Source organism: Oncorhynchus kisutch, linkage group LG2 (assembly GCF_002021735.2).
Source record: "Oncorhynchus kisutch isolate 150728-3 linkage group LG2, Okis_V2, whole genome shotgun sequence".
In the NCBI taxonomy this organism is placed as follows: domain Eukaryota; kingdom Metazoa; phylum Chordata; class Actinopteri; order Salmoniformes; family Salmonidae; genus Oncorhynchus; species Oncorhynchus kisutch.
Window position 1 is genome coordinate 16,088,417 of NC_034175.2, and position 16,406 is coordinate 16,104,822.

The following is a 16,406-nucleotide window of genomic DNA, read 5'->3' on the forward strand; positions in this document are numbered from 1 at the left end:
CACAGTTAACCTTAAACGAAGACCAAAAAGCTATTTTTTGTTTTCATGAATTTGTACGATAACGCCCATTTTTACTTTATGTCTGTGGTAACTAGCTAGTCGAAACCATCTGACTTGTGGGAGGACAAGAGGGGAGGAGAAAGTCAGAGCGCCCAAACGCAATCTGGGACGTGTAGTTTATTTGTATTTATTTTTTATATATAAGGCTAGATCAATACAGAAATTACAGTCCTGGTTTAAAAGTGAACATAAAAACAAGAGCAGCCATTTCAATTATTCAAACTCAAGTTTTACAAGATAATAGAGGACTATATCTCAAAGCTTTCTCACCACATGGCAGTGAAATAAGGGCCTATATGTTGATCTCAATGTAAGGCTCTGACAAAGAGCAAACACTCCATTTAGCTTTTTAAGGATTTAAAGTAATAGCCAGCTGTATATGCTCTTATTATGTTTATGCAGGGGTTAGGCAGTCATACTACTGAACAAACAAATATTCTGTGTACAATTCAGGACACTGCTAGTCATATTTCACAGCCAGAACAACATTAGGATTGCTATAATATCAATCCAGGAGTTATAAATTACTCAAAGTGCTAATATTTCCTTTTTTAATTCGGTAATTCTGACCACATCATCACGGTATACAGAAAGCTCTTTGTGAAGTATGTCATTGTTTATGTAAAAAATATAGATACATTAACATTTTTAAATATCTAAAATAGAAAATGTTATATGATGATAATTTAAAAGCTAGGCAGGATTAGCATATATCCCTTTTTAAAAATAACATTCATCTACATAATAAAACTAAATGACCTCTACTGAATCAAAAGTTTCCAGTGTAACCAGCATTCTCCTGCACCTTAAGGAAACATGTTTTAATTAATGATACAGTTGAGTATCTTTTGGGCTCATGCTGTAAACATTGTTTAATGCTTATCAGTCCAAATTGCATTCTCACGGCGCAAAAGGAAATTTGTTTTTGTATTATATCCCAGAAGGGTTGTCAGTTTTTCAAAGAATCAGACCCTAAGGATTGATCTACAGAATATTTACATTTTGATGAACAGCACCCCAGTGACCACTGCGAAACCAGTGAGAATCATGGCCACCTTGGGGTTCTGCGGGGAGCTTAGCTCATGGAGCAGGATCTCCATGAAACTGATATACATAAAGGTGCCAGACGCCAGGCCTTCTAAGGTGGACCTGGCCAGCTGGTGCTGGGGGGACGACTTGGTCTTGGTGACGGCAATGCCCAACTGGGACATGAGAGCAAAGAGCAGGAGGCAACCTACCACGGCTGCCTGCCGCAGCTTGCCCTGGGCCAGCTTTAGGGCTAGACTGAAAGAGATGATGCTCTTGTGGAGGAGTAGAGCAACACAGATCTCCAGCACCTATTGACTGTCCTCCTGTAACCCCACAGCCAGGCCCTCGAACACTGAGTGCAGAGATAAAGAAAATACTAGAATGAAGGCCCGGATGGCCGAGGTGGAGTTAAAGTCCACATGAAAGTGGGAATCCTCTCCCCCTAGTTCCTCCCTACCATGGGAGTGGTGGGAGTATCTTGAAACACAACATGCTCTTGAATACAGGGTGGGTGTCATTTTAATCATATAAATATAATTCATAGAATGGACCTATCCCTTCAGACCTCTCCAATTTAGCTGGTACACCATTGACATTTTAATTGAATTGACATTTTTGCTTCTAATTACTAACAGAAAATTGCCGCTGGTCCACCCATTGTCGAATGTCAACTTAAATGGTCATGTATATTCTATGATCTATATTTCTATGATTTCAATAGGTTTCCTATGGAGAATTGACAGTATAATATTAAACAACTGATATTCCCATACAAGTCAACATTGTGTGTAATTGACATTTAAGAAAAAAAGTTTTTTTAATTCAAAAACATATTTTTAAAGAAATTATGAAATAATATTAAAACCCTGTTCATAAGCTTTTAAATATATACATCTCAACTGTTTATATTTTCCAGTGATGAAGAGATGTATGTCTCATGGTATATGGTGTGTATGCAAAATAGGTCAACTTTGAGGACTTTTATCTTTTGACTATTTTGGCATTCAGGTCCAAAAAGTAACTTTCTGAGCACTTTTACAATGGGAAAATATGTAAGGAAGGTTCTATTCAATTGAAAAGGGGTGCTGTCAAAAAGTGATTTAATACAAATGGCTTTACCTTTAAGTCACATTCTCTAAATGAATTTTGATCTGAAGTGCCACTTACCTGGGTCTACATTGCACCTCCCTGCCCCCCTGACTAAGCACAAAGGGGCGAAGCCACAACCAGTGTGATGGAGAAAAGCACAACCAATGCTCCCAGCTTTACCTCCAGGCCAGGGACATCAGCTGGGTTCATCTGCACTTCAGATGACCACCCGGAGAGGGCAACAGAAGAAGATCCTTTTCTGAGAGCCATGTCTGCACAACCTGCTTCTCTCTCAAGTCTGAGTGAAACAGCAAAGTGTAGCTCTCAGCTCTCAGACATTGGCTTACAGTCGAATGGGGAGCGGAGACCACCTACACCAGAGAAGTTTGAGGAACATTTGCCTACATTCAAATCAAGTCAATACAAATAAACGCAGTTTTACATTTATTGCATACATTTTCATAGTGCCCATGGTTTAGGGTGAGAGACATCTGTGAAAATGTCACATTGTAACATCTGCTCTAGGATCTTAGCAAACAAATAATATGAATTCCCAGATACAGTATGTGAAAGGATCTGGAATGTAAAGTTAGTGTAGGAAAGGGGTGCATAGAAAGCATGTGACTGATCTAACATCAGATAACATTACAATGCTTTACTGGGCCTGTGATAATATCATGTATAGCTGGTTAGCACAGACTTAATAAGAAGTGGGAAAAAAGGCAGCAAAATTACATTACTGCTATTCCAAAAAATTGCACTCCGTATGGGAAGTGATGAGTCAGCTGATCAGAATGAGGCTGGGACGACCTCGAGGGAGGGGCATATCACTGTTTCATCAACGCTCAGTGAAATCTGATCTCAAGTCAGATCTGCGTTTTAGCTGTCGATAGTTCATCTCAAGATTGGGGGTCCGCTAAACAGATCATTTATCAGTTGTTTCGGAGCAACTTCTTACATTCGCGGTCTATTCATTCGTGGACTTTTGAGACAAGATACTGTACATTGTATCACTCATTAAATCGCACACAATTGCAACAGATGAAGGATTGAGAGGACATCATGAGCCATCTCCAGACTTTGTATCAGTCCAGTAAATGTGCAAAATATGACAATGTCATGAGTACCAGTACCACACCTCTGCTGCATTCTCTAATCTAGTAGGATACATACCCGCTAAGCATGTATAGCCAGTCTGTCACGCCCTGGCCTTAGTTATCTTTGTTTTCTTTATTATTTTGGTTAGGTCAGGGTCTGACATAGGGGATTTATGTGTTTTGTCTGGTGTAGGGGTTTTGTATGTTTATGGGGCTGTTTCCTTTCTAGGTAGTTTTTAGTATGTCTATGGTTGCCTAGATTGGTTCTCAATTAGAGGCAGCTGTCTGTCGTTGTCTCTGATTGGGAACCATATTTAGGCAGCCATGTTCTTTGGGTATTTTGTGGGTGATTGTCTTCTGTCTTTGTGTCATTGCACCAGATAGGACTGTTTTGGTTTTTACATTTGTTATTTTGTAGTGTTCTCGTGTATGGTCTTGATTAAACATGTTGAACTCTAACCACGCTGCATTTTGGTCCTCCTCTCCTTCAGTGGAAGAGAACCGTTACACAGTCAGGCAACGTAATTTGGACTTATTCGTTTCTGGTCCTGTGTGGCGCAGTGATCTTTTTTTTTTCTTTTTTTTTTGCTGCGGTCCGGACTGGCCTTGATTTCAACGTCAACAGACGTCTATGATTGGTTTAGATTTGGTCAGGTCCAGGCTGGAGTTGATTTGGCCACATATAGACTTCCGGTAGGGTGTTTGCCTTTCACACCAAGAACTGAGTATGTTGTTCACTACACTGGTGTCAGAAATGGGATGGCAGCAATGACCATGAAACATTATTATGAGTAGCCTTAGCAAAATGCTGGAATCTCCTTCTTAGATTTGTGGGAAGTACTGTAGTGAACGAGTGTAGGCCAACACTTCCCATTTAGAATTTACCGACATTGATGTCTTTTGGATATTTTATTTTATTTTAATAGGGCTCTGTATTGTACCCTACTTTACTCTAATATACTCTACTAAACTATATTCTACTTTTACTCTACTGAATAAAACTTGACTGTCCTGTACCGTGCCATACTGTGCTCTACTGTACTAAACTGCCATACTCTAATGTGATGTTTAAACCTAATCATACTGGCTGAGCGTACCACTCCCTGTAGAGCCTTGCGGTCAGCGGCAGTGGAGTTGCCGTACCAGGCTGGGATGCAGCCCGACAGTATGCTCTCAATGGTGCTCCTGTAGAAACTGATGGGACAGGACACATTTCTTCAGCCTCCTGAGGTTGAAGAGTCACTGTAGTGCCTTCACCACAGTGTCCATGTGGTTTGACCATTTTAACTCCTTGGAGATGTGTAAGCTGAGGAACTTGTAGATTTGTGGCTCTGTTGATGAGGATGTGCCCAGCCTCGTTCCTACTCAAGATAAAGAAAAACCCTTGAATGAGTAGGTGTTTCCAAACTTTTGACTGGTACTGTAAGTACCAAGCATCAGAGTGGGTTTCTAAGCTGTGCCAGGAACAGAGCACAGACTGAATCAAGGCTGTGATCAAAAATGTTGATGTTTAAATGGAGGGCAATAGGGCACTGGGTATGGTGCAGAGACATTGGGCCTGAGTGGGCAGTCTGCTACCCAGTTCAGCCCCCTCCTGCGAAGCACTTCCAGATTAGCCTCCATTAGCTTCAGTGGCTCCCTGTCATTGATAATGGTGCCACACAAGAGAGAGGTTTTCAACCACGTGTGCTCAGCACTGCTTCTTCTGCCTGCTTTGCTCAGGGACACTGGGTTAAAGGCCTCAGCCTTGTACTTTTGGTCGAGTCTCTGTTGTAGTTCCTCAACGAAAGATCCTATGTCACCTACCTCACAACACAAAGAAAGAATTCCCTAACACAGACACAATAGGTGATTGAAGAGAGTAGGCTATTTCAGCTCAAGATACATTGCATGATGCATGTCCATACATATAATTATAAATAACACAACTAGAGAATGTTCTATGTCAAATGACTGGACCTCAGAACTGTGGCCATCAAGGACTGCAGTTGTGCACATCCCTGCTCAATAAAAACCACACTGGCATGTAAGCTATGTAGGCCTACCTCTTTGGCCAACAGGTGATAGACCATTTTTCAGATGATGGGTCGTGTCCTGTCCTGGGCACAGTTTTCAGGCAAGTGAGCTGTGGAAAGTGACTGCAGGCATACTCTGTCACATGTCTCTGGATGGCACCAGTAATTGCCTGGCCAAGCACACTAGGAGTCACCCCCAGCGCTTGCACCCAAATGGTCTCCCCACCATCCACCAGCAGGACAGACTTTAACGCCACCTACAGGGTAAAGGGAATGATACAATTTCACGAAGTTGCATTCAAGATCGCGACATTTGGCTGCCTTTTCCATTGTTGATCAGTCAATCAACTACAAAGAAAAGTGAGACAAAAAGATCCGTGTCTATTGTAAATAGATAAGTGCAAAGAGAGCAGTGAGCACATACAAAGATTGACTCACCACCCTGCTATCCATTTTTGCAAGGAACACCAACAGACCAGGCTCTTCCAGCCATCATTGATGTGCCAGGCATGTAGTCCAAACCATCAAAACTGCTTTGAGATATCCATGACCTGTTCAAAGTCAGAACTCCAGATGGTGTGACGCACTTTTAGATTTTGCCATGATCCCCTGATTTTGCTCTAACTGTCCTACTGCAAAAACGCCTCAATAGAGAGTGTTGGCAAAATTATAGGCCTTTGCTTACTTCAGAACTCAATACGACACTGTAACTGATCCTTTCCAGTATGTCCAGTATCATCTCTAACACACTGCTACATTTTGCCTCCAAAGTATTCACACCCTCTTCTGTTTTTTTATTGGTAAATTGCCCTGGCCAATCAAATGCGTAAAGTGGGAGGGACTTCGGGGTTATTTGACGATTATGAACTGGACTACGTCGGTGTAAATGTACTGATTTATAAAAGAGACATGTTTTTGCATTATGGCATAAGTAAGAAATAGAGAGAAATCCATATACTCTATCAGTTAGTGATTTTAGAGCCAACAGGTTGCGCTTAGGCGACGCACATCCGCCGTGTTAGTATGGTTATTCGCCCTACGGGATGATTGACATAAGAATTGCCAGCTGGATTTTTGGGAGAAATGCGTCTTACACTGGTTGATCTTTAAATACTACGCGTCTGCATTTTTCTCCTCTGGTTGGGCCTACTATTGTTGTAATGCTCTTGAAGTAGATCTACATATATATTCTGAACAACATCGCTTCTGAAAACAGCAGCAGACAAGTAAGTTGTTTGTGGTGACATGAGGCTATAGTCGGGGAGTACAATGTAACTCTTGTTTATCCTGCTTGACAGGGAAGGGAATCCTACACTTGACCGAGGTATAGTGTCAAACTCAACATCTAATTCGAACCAATAAGGCAATCGTTTACGAATGTTGAATTTTAATGGATCAACTTCATTCAAGTTCCGCAATTTAATAGTTTGAGATCATTATCTTAACACTTGGCAGAAATATGCCGACAATAGCCTACAATATAGAAAACATACGTATAGACAGACTATAGTTTATTAAAGAATACTGGTGTGGGTCACGTGATATTATTATTTCTGCTAGCCTAACTTGTAGGTCTACATATTACATTTGAGGTCAAAAAAGTCTAATGGTTGTGATTTTATGAGGGGTACAATTGCTATTGAGAAAGCCTATCCGTTTTTTAATGCAACTGTGTGTGTGTGCGTGCGCGTGCGTGCGTGTACCAGGATGCTGATATCCGCTTGCGAAAGGACTCCCACTGATTAAACAGTAATAATATATATAGCTCCACCCTTTAACAGCTCAATGAGCAGTTGCCACACCTTCTTCATGCTTTATAAATCTTAATTTACAACAACATAGATATGAGTTACAAATACTTTAATAACAAAGAGTTGTAACATTGACAGTGCAATAAGAGAAGTACACAAAAGTGAACTGAATTGCTAAATATTTTGTAGTACTTCTAACTGCTGTTTTGTTTCTTCTAGGACATGGATGTAGAGAATGGAGAGCTGTTTTTTGGACACAAGGAGGACAGTATGACAGAGGAGAGTTGGGGACTGGAAGGGCCATTTTCTTGCTCTGATGTCATCTATGCTGGCTCTGAAAAAACCCTGGATGAATGCACGGTAGACCCCCAAAGTGTGCGGAATGTTTCCCATTATAACTAGTTGTACAATATAGTGAGCAAATTTGCAAAGATCTGGGGCTATATTTACTCAACTTTATTTCTTAACACATTATTAACATGCAATAATGTATTATACCATTTGCTTAAAGTATTACCAAATTCCTCTTCATTTGTTACAGGGTCTAAATGACAGCGAGCCAGAGGATGTGCTTTATGCCATCAACCCAAATGATGTCTTCCCTACCAGAGCCCCAGTGGAGACCTCCTCAGAGAGCGACAGTGGCATCTCTGAGGAACCTTGCTCCGAGAGCCCTCTAGCTACCACGGTGGACCCCTCTCAGGCCCCCACAACTATCTATCAGGTGGTCTATGACATCAGCACCCTGGCCAACATCAAGACGGAGCCAGAGCAGCATAGTGTCGATGTCATTTCCATAGAACTCGGTGTGTGTGTGTGTGTGTGTGTGTGTGTGTGTGTGTGTGTGTGTGTGTGTGTGTGTGTGTGTGTGTGTGTGTGTGTGTGTGTGTGTGTGTGTGTGTGTGTGTGTGTGTGTGTGTGTGTGTGTACGCTTGCGCACGTGCATATGTGTGTGTGTGTGAGTCCATGTGTGTTGGGTGGGAGTTTACTCTCTTTTCCTATGTCAGATGAGTGGCGTTCTCAGATGTTGATCTCTGAGTCCTGTATTGTCAACGAGTTACCTCAAGTATCCGCTGGGAGATTTGACCATGGTCACCTTTCTACCCACTCTGCTTCCACCTCAGGCCCCACCAGTCCAGACAGCCCACTGGTGAGACTTAAAAGGGGCAAGTTGACTCAAAAATCAGAATTTTCAGATATTTTCACACCACAAAAGTGATCTAATGCCAAGATAAGTCCATATTCAATGGCATCTGTTGTGAAGATCCCGCCATATGCATTAGGACAAAGTTGCAGGGCTCAGTCCCAAATGAATAGGGAATTAATTAGATGTAAACAGTGACAATCTTTCCTGCTTACTTATAATTGAGGCCTGCAAATGTATTGTAAAGATGTGGTGAAATCCATAGGCCTCAGTCCCTAATGAATGGAAAAGATAGGCACAATATGAAGATAGTGGGGGAGGGGGATAGTTAGTCTGAGACCCCAGGTGATTGTTCAAGTGTCTCTCTATGGGATTATGGTGGTGAGGATTATCAACACAATACCCTCTTCTCCTGATCAGCTTTACCCTGATCTCACGCTGACTGAGGAGGAGCAGAAACTGCTGAACCAAGAGGGGATCTCTCTGCCCAACAACCTGCCCCTCACCAAGGTCAGACACACACACACAGTAGATGTTCCACTATTCAATGTACCCAAATCCATTACTCCCCTGCATGCAATTGGATTACATTACTTTTGCATAACAACTTTGAAATGACAAATGACTTTGTTGTATATTTTTTATGATTTGACTGAAATTGACTGAAATAGTTTAGCTCTGATTTGAATTGCATCTAAATGTACTGGACTGAATTCCCTTCTAGGCTGAGGAACGGATTCTGAAAAAAGTGAGACGCAAAATACGCAACAAACAGTCAGCCCAAGACAGCCGTCGCAGGAAGAAGGACTATGTGGATGGGCTTGAGAGCAGGTGAGGCCTGAGGCTTCTATTTGGCTCCATGAAAATTGGACCCACTTTGAAGTTCATGGTGGATAACCTCTATGAACAAGTCACTTGCATTTCCTTAGCATTTTCATTTGTGTTACAACAGCGAGGCATATGCAGTAGGAAGTCCTGACAATGGGTCCTTATGTTCTATTCTGCCACTGAGTTATTGTTGACTCTCTGCCCAATGGGCCAACACTGTTGGACAGTAGGATTGCTTTTCTGTCAGTGACCCTAGGTATTTTCTGTGTCTCAGGGCAGCGGCTTGCTCAGCGCAAAACAAAGAGTTGCAGAGGACCGTGGAACAGCTGGAGAAACACAACATGTAAGTAAATTGGCTATCACCTTTTTGCACTGATGATGCTCAATGATGATGTGTGTGTCTTGTTAGTTATGGTCTTTTTATAATATCTCCATGCACAGGTCTCTCCTGGCTCAGCTGCGCAGACTACAGTCACTGATCAAGCAGACGGTCACTAAAGCAGCACAGACCAGCACCTGCGTCATGGTGAGACCTCCATGCCTTTGTGTACTTTCAGGGTGATCTTAAAAAAAAGTTAATTGAACGTGTGTCTGTTGTTTCCCATCAGATTATCCTCTTCTCTCTGGGCCTCATCATCTTCCCAAGTTACAGCCCCTTCAACTGGGGCTCCTCATCCATAGAAGAGGACTATACACCAAAAGGGGGTTAGTTATCCATTTAGGAATTAATAATGGATTATTTCTCTTATGAAAACTATGAAAGTTAAATAGCCTTCCCTCTTCTTTACCGTTTCAGTTATCTCCAGAAACATCCTCACAGATCCTGCTTCATCCTTGCAAGCTGCTGAGGATGTGGATAACCATATCATTCAGCCAGATTCCCTACCCGTTTCCCGTGACCTCAGTCAATCAGATCCCCCGGATGCTTCCAGAATACTAAAGCAACCAATAGAAAGTCCCGAAATCACTAACATTGAGGGTGTGGCCCTGGAGGAGAGCCAACCAGGGAACAGCTCGACTCTGGTTGACGGGCAGACTGAACCTCTGGCCCTGGGCCTGGTGTCAGCAACAGGAAAAGGGAGCACAAGCCTTGATCCCACCAAACCAGCCCACGCTGATGAGATGTAGACAGTGTTGATGAACTAGTTTGACTGCATTCCATTTGCTTTATAGAGCTCTTCAAAGCTCCTTGCCTTCATTATGGACAATGGGAGGAATATGCTGGGGCAGTCCAATATGCTGTCCCATTACCACATTGGTTTTCAACCAGACCCCTTTGGGTGCCTTCAATGCCTAACCATTGCCTTACTCTTTTTTGGTGCTGTGGTGCAAACAAGGTTCAATCTGGGATTCGGTGGAATGGTCTTCAAAATGGGTTAAAAATGTTTGACTTTTCTATTTAAGTACCACTTCTTAATGTTTGTATGGAAAAGGTTTCTAACTTTGAACTCCGAGGAGTTAGTTAGTACATCCTGTGGGAAGGATGAAGGTTGTTAGATTGTAGCTGGAAAAGAGATATGAATATATTGTTTTGGCTATGCATTCTTTAAGCAAGTCTCAGTGTACACCACACACACACACACTCCTTGAATGTGAGCCTACACCGATGGATTATGTTTTTGACTAACTACCTTACTCGTGTGTACATTAACATGTTTGTGAAACTGCCTAGCTAGTTTCTGACTGGCATCTGTGCTCAATGTAGTTTGCAGCTCCCATAACTGAATGCTGAGAGACTCATTTTGCACTGTAAGCAAACTGTCATATCTTTTGCGTGTACTTAAAAATGTCCTTTGGCCCTCATTCGGTTAAGAGATAAACAGTGTGTACAATCCAAACATATCCTTATCTTAAGCATGACATTGTGGTCCAAATGTATACTCTTCACAGAACTTGCTATCCTAATTTTAGTGGTTGCTGGTGTCCTATTTTATGTGCTTTATATTTATTAAATGGGAACAATACTGTTTTTGCTTTATGGTAATTAAATAGCCGACCTGAAGATCGATTATTCAGAGCATTGAAGGAATCCATTAAATAATGTATTGACTGCCATAACTACGCTTGCCCTATGGATAATCTCATGCTTTCGAATACTGTTGAAGATGACTAGTTCCCGTCTTTACCGGTTACTCCGTACAAACCTTCACCCTCCAAAAAACCAAACATGGACTCTGACATCGTGACTACCCTCTCCTTACTCATGAACTCCAGGTCTGACGCCATTGAGAAAATGGTAGGTGCGAACACCATGGTTATCGAAGGCTTGAAAAAGACTAGAGTTTGCTTGTGGTGTAATCAAGGATGGGAAAATGAGAGTGGCTAAAGTTAAAAACGTGTGTTAAAGGTGGAACAGAATAACAATGTCTACCATAGACGTCTCACTGATCTGGAACAATACACAAGAAGATGGAACCTGAGACTACGGCTTGCCAGAGGTGGAGAATGAAGATGTGCGACGAGAGGCTATCCGCATCTGCCAAGAAGTTATGCCTGCAGAGAGGAACGAAGTTGGTGATACCATCAATGTTGTGCATCGTCTCGGCAAGAAGGAACAGCAAAACGATTCAAGACCAAGAACAGATTATACAGGGATGCTATCTGGAAAGCTGCTAGGAAGAATGCGTTCCTTCAGAGTCATAGTCTGCGTTTCGCCGAGCATCTCAGCCCGGAGGACATAGAAAGAAGGAACAAGTTATGGCCAACATTCAAGAAAGCACGAAATGAGGGAAAGGCTGCTTACTTTGTCGGAGGACGAGGCTTCATCAACGGTTCGAAAATTGATATTCCTCCCTAGAATCTCACCAGAGAGAACAGATTGATGGTTTCAGCCATGGTATTCTCATTTTCCTTGTACTGATTAACATTACCTAACAAGCCTCAGGTGACTATTTTTTCAGAACACTCAGGTACCTCAATAATTTATTAGCTTGTTCTTGTATGACTGGACCAGAAGAAAGCCTATTGTGTTTACAAACTCACAAAGAAGACTGAAAGTTGTATTTTTTTTTATGTATACAGTAACTAAGATACTGTTTTAAAGGGGCATACAGCTCTGCTCTGACTTTACACAGTTATTGTTCTATTTAGTTATTAATACTTATTTCCAAGTAAAATGGGTCTTTGAATGTGTATATGTAAAACATTTTTACTCTTAATTTTTTTAATGATCAGTTTTCATATTTATTTAAAATAGTACCCTTTAAAAAAAATATATATATATATATATATTTTATTATTATTTCTTAGAATAGTCCCTGATTACACTAAAGTGTAAGGGGTGCGTAACCGGTGGCAGGGAAGTCAGACGCAGGAGAGCAGAACTTGGTAATAGCCGGAGCAGTTTAATAACAAAACCAACGCCATAAAAATAACAATATATTGGGTACAAAAACCCGTCGCCCACCAATAAACACGTGCACAAGCACTTACAATAAACAATCCCACACAAAGACATGGGGGGAACAGAGGGTTAAATACACAACAAGTGATTGAGGGAATTGAAACCAGGTGTGAGGAAAAACAAGACAAAATACATGGAAAATTAAAAGTGGATTGATGATGGCTAGAAGACCAGCGACGCTGAGTGCCGCCCGAACATGGAGAGGACCCGACTTCAGCAGAAGTCGTGACATAAAGAGGGTTTTTATTATCTTTTACTACAGAGAACCCTTGGTTTGGTCTTGAACATAATTTTCTGTTGAGTTGAATTTAAAAAGCCGGATAACAACTAGCTCAAAGTTCATGGTATAAGCTATTTTCACTTTAAGTTGACTTAAATGGTGCAGATCTTGGTTCCTTATCGCTTATGTTCACTGCTCCTACATTTTTGACTCATCCTACAATTTATACTTTTATATTATCTTTGTTGTTTTGTCTTTGTCTATACTTGATCTTAATGCTAGGGTGTTACGAAACAATGTGAAGCGCAAGGCCTTATTTTTATTTGCAGAAAAATTACAAACAGATTTTTGCTTTTTTTCAAGAGTCTCACTCAATTTCTGCTGATGCCAACTTCTGAAGGCAACGATATTTGGCTTTCCCATGGATCTGAACGCTCCGCTGGTGTCACTACAATGAAAAACACCTTTGGTGGTAATATTCTACACTCGGAATGTGACCCTTTTGGTCACTTTATTTGTCTTGTGATCAGTTACAATGACATTACGCTCATTACTGTAAAATTCTACGGGTATAACACCAAACATGAAAATTATGAGTTGCTTGAACCTAAAGAGAAACATGTACTTCAATGATTATCTAAATTTCCTAATTCGTTATTATTGATAGTAGGGGACTTTAACATTACAAAAGATAACTCATCTGATAGATAGCCCCCAGGTAGGCCAAACAGTCAGAATTTGGGTTTAATAATTTTTATGGAAAAGTTTGATCTTACTGATATATGGATGGAGAGGTTTCCGGCCGACAGATCGTTCACTTGGAGTAACAAAACAAGTTCCAGACAATCCAGAATAGATTTGTGGCTTATATCCAAATGTAATGATAGTGAGTGTGTTAATACAAATATTTGTACTACTCCCCTCACAGAGCAACGGGCCATTTACATTGATATCAAAATATTTACCCCTGATAATAACCTTGGTAGAGCATCCTACTGGAAGCTAAATAGCTTGTTATTAAATAATGATATAGTTAAGTTTGGGGTTAAAGGTCTGCTCTCACACTTTTGGGAAAGGGCTTGTGAATAAAAATCTTATTGCAAGAACTGTGAGCTCTTTAATTTTGAGGTGTCCAAACTCCTTAGAAAATATGGTAGTAATCTTGCTAAGACCAGAAGAGCTGAGGAGGACAAGGTGATCATTAAGATAACTTCCCTTTCTCAGAGGTCCTCAGCCGGCCACTTGGGGGAGGAGAAGATGGAACTGATTGAGTTACAAAAAAAACTGGACAATATATATAGATTAATATAAACTGGATAATATATATATGGATTAAATCAACTGGATAATAAATAAAGATGAAATAAACTGGATAATATATATAGATTAAATCAACTGGATAATAAATATAGATTAAATCAACTTGATAATATACACTGCTCAAAAAAATAAAGGGAACACTAAAATAACACATCCTAGATCTGAATAAATGAATGAAATATTCTTATTAAATACTTTTTTCTTTACATAGTTGAATGTGCTGACAACAAAACCACACAAACATTATCAATGGAAATCAAATTTATCAACCCATGGAGGTCTGGATTTGGGGTCACACTCAAAATTAAAGTGGAAAACCACACTACAGGCTGATCCAACTTTGATGTAATGTCCTTAAAACAAGTCAAAATGAGGCTCAGTAGTGTGTGTGGCCTCCACGTGCCTGTATGACCTCCCTACAACGCCTGGGCATGCTCCTGATGAGGTGGCGAATGGTCTCCTGAGGGATCTCCTCCCAGACCTGGACTAAAGCATCCGCCAACTCCTGGACAGTCTGTGGTGCAACGTGGCGTTTGTGGATGGAGCGAGACATGATGTCCCAGATGTGCTCAATTGGATTCAGGTCTGGGGAACGGGCGGGCCAGTCCATATCATCAATGCCTTCCTCTTGCAGGAACTGCTGACACACTCCAGCCACATGAGGTCTAGCATTGTCTTGCATTAGAAGGAACCCAGGGCCAACCGCACCAGCATATGGTCTCACAAGGGGTCTGAGGATCTCATTTCGGTACCTAATGGCAGTCAGGCTACCTCTGGCGAGCACATGGAGGGCTGTGCGGCCCCCCAAAGAAATGCCACCCCACACCATGACTGACCCACCGCCAAACCGGTCATGCTGGAGGATGTTGCAGGCATCAGAACGTTCTCCATGGCGTCTCCAGACTCTGTCACGTCTGTCACATGTGCTCAGTGTGAACCTGCTTTCATCTGTGAAGAGCACAAGGCGCCAGTGGCGAATTTGCCAATCTTGGTGTTCTCTGGCAAATGCCAAACGTCCGGCACGGTGTTGGCCTGTAAGCACAACCCCCACCTGTGGACGTCGGGCCCTCATACCACCCTCTCCCTCTATTTCTGACCGTTTGAGCAGACACATGCACATTTATGGCCTGCTGGAGGTCATTTTGCAGGGCTCTGGCAGTGCTCCTCCTTGCACAAAGGCAGAGGTAGTGGTCCTGCTGCTGGGTTGTTGCCCTCCTACGGCCTCCTCCACGTCTCCTGATGTACTGGCCTGTCTCCTGGTAGCACCTCCATGCTCTGGACACTACGCTGACAGACACAGCAAAGCTTCTTGCCACAGCTCGCATTGATGTGCCATCCTGGATGAGCTGCACTACCTGAGCCACTTGTGTGGGTTGTAGACTCCGTCTCATGCTACCACTAGAGTGAAAGCACCGCCAGCATTCAAAAGTGACCAAAACATCAGCCAGGAAGCATAAGAACTGAGAAGTGGTCTGTGGTCACCACCTGCAGAACCACTCCTTTATTGGGGGTGTCTTGCTAATTGCCTATAATTTCCACCTGTTGTCTATTCCATTTGCACAACAGCATGTGAAATTTATTGTCAATCAGTGTTGCTTCCTAAGTGGACAGTTTGATTTCACAGAAGTGTGATTGACTTGGAGTTACATTGTGTTGTTTAAGTGTTCCCTTTATTTTTTTGAGCAGTGTATATATAGATTATTGCTCATCAAGGAAGAAGCCACTGCTCCAAAACTGCCATAAAAAAGCCAGACTGTGCTTTGCAACTGCACATGGGGACAAATATCGTACTTTTTGGAGAAATGTCCTCTGGTCTGATGAAACAAAAATAGAACTGTTTGGCCATAATGACCATCGTTATGTTTGGAGAAAAAAGAGGAAGGCTTGCAAGCCGAAGAACACCATCCCAACCGTGAAGCACGCGGGTGGCAGCATCATGTGGTGGGGGTGCTTTGCTGCAGGAGGGACTGGTGCACTTCACAAAATAGATGGCATCATGAGAACGGAAAATTATGTGGATATATTGAAGCAACATCTCAAGACATCAGTCAGGAAGTTAAAGCTTAGTCGTAAATGGGTCTTCCAAATGTACAATGACCCCAAGCATACTTCCAAAGATGTGGCAAAATGGCTTAAGGACAACAAAGTCAAGGTATTGAAGTGGCCATCACAAAGCCCTGACCTCAATCCTATATGAAAATGTGTGGGCAGAACTGAAAAAGCTTGTATGAGCAAAGGCCTACAAACTTGCCTCAGTTACATCAGCTCTGTCAGGGGGAATGGGCCAAAATTCACCCAACTTATTATGGGAAGCTTGTGGAAGGCTATCCGAAACGTTTGACCCAAGTTAAACAATTTAACTTGGGTCAAATGCTACCAAATACTAATAGAGTGTATGTAAACTTCTGACCCACTGGGAATGTGATGAAATAAATAAAAGCTGTAATAAA

The 16,406-nt window shown here is 41.8% G+C and overlaps 1 protein-coding gene and 1 pseudogene across 3 annotated transcripts; one reads left to right on the forward strand and one right to left on the reverse strand.

Moving 5' to 3' along the window:
• Window positions 1–196: 196 nt before the first annotated feature.
• Window positions 197–6,097, reverse strand: LOC116353413 (zinc transporter ZIP1-like; annotated as a pseudogene).
• Window positions 6,098–6,153: 56 nt separating this feature from the next.
• Window positions 6,154–10,982, forward strand: LOC109908010 (cyclic AMP-responsive element-binding protein 3-like protein 4). Of its 3 annotated transcripts, none has more exons than XM_020506363.2 (10): window positions 6,154–6,516; window positions 7,261–7,416; window positions 7,583–7,847; window positions 8,049–8,191; window positions 8,606–8,695; window positions 8,910–9,016; window positions 9,288–9,356; window positions 9,455–9,539; window positions 9,622–9,718; window positions 9,810–10,982. In XM_020506363.2, exons 2-10 carry the CDS (start codon window positions 7,264–7,266, stop codon window positions 10,139–10,141), a joined length of 1,341 nt encoding a protein of 446 aa, XP_020361952.1. In that variant the 5' UTR covers window positions 6,154–6,516; window positions 7,261–7,263; the 3' UTR covers window positions 10,142–10,982. The 3 variants fall into 3 exon arrangements, with proteins under 3 accessions (XP_020361952.1, XP_020361962.1, XP_031644539.1); XM_020506373.2 differs by having other exon boundaries at window positions 6,225–6,516; window positions 7,261–7,401; XM_031788679.1 differs by having other exon boundaries at window positions 6,225–6,516; window positions 7,583–8,191.
• Window positions 10,983–16,406: the final 5,424 nt, after the last annotated feature.

What these genes read in the sequence shown, in the direction of transcription:
- LOC109908010 (XM_031788679.1), top strand. Translation starts at nt 7,264, where the DNA reads ATGGATGTAGAGAATGGAGAGCTGTTTTTTGGACACAAGGAGGACAGT. An exon ending in CCAGTCCAGACAGCCCACTG is followed by an intron (nt 8,192 to 8,605) that starts GTGAGACTTAAA and finishes TCTCCTGATCAG; the next exon opens with CTTTACCCTGATCTCACGCT. An exon ending in ACAACCTGCCCCTCACCAAG is followed by an intron (nt 8,696 to 8,909) that starts GTCAGACACACA and finishes ATTCCCTTCTAG; the next exon opens with GCTGAGGAACGGATTCTGAA.